The 3,389-nt window shown below is 37.2% G+C and overlaps 1 protein-coding gene across 1 annotated transcript in view; it reads right to left on the reverse strand.

Moving 5' to 3' along the window:
• Positions 1-297: 297 nt before the first annotated feature.
• The window catches only part of LOC113210348 (putative inorganic phosphate cotransporter), a gene marked incomplete in the record, with an annotated part of 27,209 nt that continues 24,117 nt past the window's right edge, over positions 298-3,389 (reverse strand). Inside the window, 6 exon segments of the mRNA XM_052264744.1 lie at positions 298-1,749; positions 1,840-1,969; positions 2,064-2,305; positions 2,389-2,521; positions 2,609-2,758; positions 2,876-3,099. Coding sequence (XP_052120704.1) covers positions 1,676-1,749; positions 1,840-1,969; positions 2,064-2,305; positions 2,389-2,521; positions 2,609-2,758; positions 2,876-3,099 — 953 coding nt within the window.

The following is a 3,389-nucleotide window of genomic DNA, read 5'->3' on the forward strand; positions in this document are numbered from 1 at the left end:
AAAAATACACATAATATACAAAACAAAAATAACAGTGACTTATATTACTTTATAAAAAAAAACAAAACTTTAATACTGTAAAGTGAATACCCGCAAACTGAGCCCCTTTGTAGTTCTTGCATATCACTTTGGTCTTTCGGTCCCAGCCTGAAGATGGTATTTTTGGATGTAGGATCCGTTTCTGAAGCAACCGAAAGACCAATGTAATGAAGGGCATTAAGTCTCACTTTTTCACGTTTCAGGACACATAACAGAAAAGGAAAAAGAGCCTGTTAATCCAGCTCCAAAATAACAAACTTGAAAAAAAAAAGAATGTGCTTCTAGAGGCAGAATTTTTTGTTTTTCTTTGAATTGTTGTGATACACTGCCATTAAATTAATTAAGAAGAACAAGTGGTAATTGTCTCCCATCTGTTTATGACAGTTCTTGTATCGACAAACTGTTGATTTTATTTTAAAAGAAATCTCAATCAAATTTCCAATGACTCATTTAAAATGCAATTAATAAAAATCACAGTTCCTGTCTGCTGATCAGTCATAAAAATATGAACAATGCAGCATACTGCTAGGTACAGGTGCACCTACTGCAGGGCAGTCACTTTCAACATCTAGTATGCAGAGTTATTTTTTTACCAAATTGCTGCTTTTGACAACTCTTAAATACACATTTAATTTATGTGATGACTATATCAATAAATCATACTAAATGTTCAATACTTTCTAAAACCATAAAAACATTTGCTTAAACCTACAAACATATCACAGGCTATAAAGTTCAGCCTACCTTAATTCAGTATTTAAAATGCATCACTTGCTCATATGAACTGGTGATTGTTACTCTATAAAACTCTCGTGGCTAATACTTAGAGAGATATACATAATCAACATTTACTTGCAAAAGAGCACAAAGAGAATGTATGATTAGTTATGGAAGAAAAGAAAAACTATGAAATATGTCACCAGTTATTTAGATTTGGCAATATGGGGCCAATGGTTTTTGCTGCGTGGGCACAAGTAATGTCTACAATTATTACAATAGGAACAGTTCTTCATTTCTGATCATAAAATGAAGAAACAATTAGAGTAGAATACTTCGTACACTAAAAATCTTAGAAAACTTTTTCATGACATTTTTTCTATCTTGAACATGCAAAATAGATAGCCAAAAGACACTTAGTATTTAGACCTGAGAAAAGCGATTTCTACATAGGCACAACACAATGGAGTGAAAATTCAGGTTTGAGCAAGTGTCTCAGACGTAACGGAATGACGCTGAACATTAATGTACAAGAACAATGCTAGAGATGATTTAAAAAAAAAAAAAAACAGAAACAATTTTAAGAAGCATAAGGCCTAACAGTAAAATTGGCAGAAGTTTAATTAGTTTCTGAACAGCATCTGGTAATATGTACAGTTTGTCAGTTTGAAGTTTCGTTTTCTTAACTAGGCATATACTTCTCATAAAAAGTAGTGCAGTTCAAAAAGCTAAATCACAACCTCAAGATGGATAATTGTAGTTCTTTTTATCCTTCAATAATTCCTATTTTCACCACTTAAATCTTCATTGGAATAAGATAAATTTGACTATCTTGTTGTCAAGTTCAAAATCCAACAAAATTTACACTGTCTTTTTTCTGGGCTTTCTTGCTCAGGTAGTGGTCATCCTTCATTGATTATCATACTCGGATTTCTGGAGTTGTGGGTGCGCTTCTAGTTTGAGCTCCATTCTCTGTCAAATGAATATCGCCAGCTGAAAAACGTTTTCTTAAATCACCTATTTCTAAAATAGATCACCTGTCTCCTCTACATAAAACAATGTAGGTTTTGATGAGTGCCTTACCTGTATTGGTTTTAACAGGTTCATCCCAAGGTTGCCTTACAGCTGAACCACCAATTACGAATGCAAGATTACCAACAAAACTAACTGCAGCAGCAATCAAAAATGCTGTTTGCCACTGAGTCACATCATTCTGTAAGACAGAAAATGAAACATTAAGCATGTAATGTTTTGGAACATCAGAAAACCATGAAAGAGGAAAGCTAAAATAATATTGACAAGATTACCTCATCTTGCACCACAGCACCAACCACAAGAGGTGCAATAAATGACATGATATTTGCTGTAGCATTAGTGATACCAAAAAGGGTTGATGCATAGTTTGGCGATAAATCAAGATGATTTATATTGAAGCCAACATATGTTGCACCATTAAGCGCAACAGCTACTGTGAGCATAATTACACATGATGTGGAATCACTCTTAACAAATCCTAAAACAACTAAAATGATTGCTGGTCCCCATAAACCTGCAAGAATGGTGTTTACGTCAAAATCTTACCTCTAGGATAGGACCACATGTAAAACAATTTATTTTGAAAACACAACCTACCAACTGAATTGCCAATTTTTCTGTTGAGACTGAGAGAAATGTACTGGTGGTTATTCATAAAATCGGCGAGCCAAGCGAATCCAAAGCTTACAAAATACTTTATAACATAAGGCAATGCTGAGAAAAGTCCACTCTGCAAAAATAGGAATATATATCTTGAACAAATATTACTATATATGACATAATATTCAGAAAATCTCTTCTTTGGTTAGAAGTATACCTCTTGGATTTTATATCCTAAAGCCTTGTCCAAATATGTGGGCATTTTGGTAAGAATGGTCCAGAAAGCCCAAGAGTGACCACAATGAGCCAAAATCAATGAGATCATAGGGATGGATGTAAATATTGAAAGCCATGGAGTCGGTCGTTTCTAAAAACAAAGGAAAGAGACAAAAAAGTTAATAAAAATAATAATAACGATAAAATTCTAAAATTCTGAACTATTGTCGCTCACCACGACCACGACCCCCACCCCCCTACGACTTACTGGGTCAGTGCTCGGAGCGATGCCGAAGTTCTCCTGGATGTATTCTCTCTCCTTCTGACTCATGGAAGGATGCTGTGCGGGGCACTCGGCCACTCCCAGCAGTATCCAGATCCCTACCACCATGCCCAGAGAGCCCGTCACGTAGAAAATGGACGGCCAGCCACCGTTGCTCGCGGCCAAGGCGCCAGCGGCAGAGAGCCCGACCACGATGCCGAATGGCTGGGCTGCAATTAGGAACAAAAAATTAACGACGCTTATTATCGATTGCACATTATGTTGAGGGACCTGCGCAGGGCCGGCTTTCGGATGGTTTACAGTAATAAATAAAACTATGGATGCAGATGTCATTTTTTTCGGTTTTAGGGCGCACCTAAGTATTATTGTAATATATATTTTACCCTAGGCGTCAAGTGCCAATGGGCCAGTGGCCCACAACTCCCCTGCGAGCCGGAGCTAGGCAAGCCCGCAGCACGCCGCTGTCCGGCCAGTGGCCCACAACTCCCCTGCGAGCCGG

The sequence above is a fragment of the Frankliniella occidentalis genome, unplaced genomic scaffold, assembly GCF_000697945.3.
Source record: "Frankliniella occidentalis isolate FOCC.00 unplaced genomic scaffold, Focc_3.1 Scaffold2, whole genome shotgun sequence".
Lineage (NCBI taxonomy): Eukaryota > Metazoa > Arthropoda > Insecta > Thysanoptera > Thripidae > Frankliniella > Frankliniella occidentalis.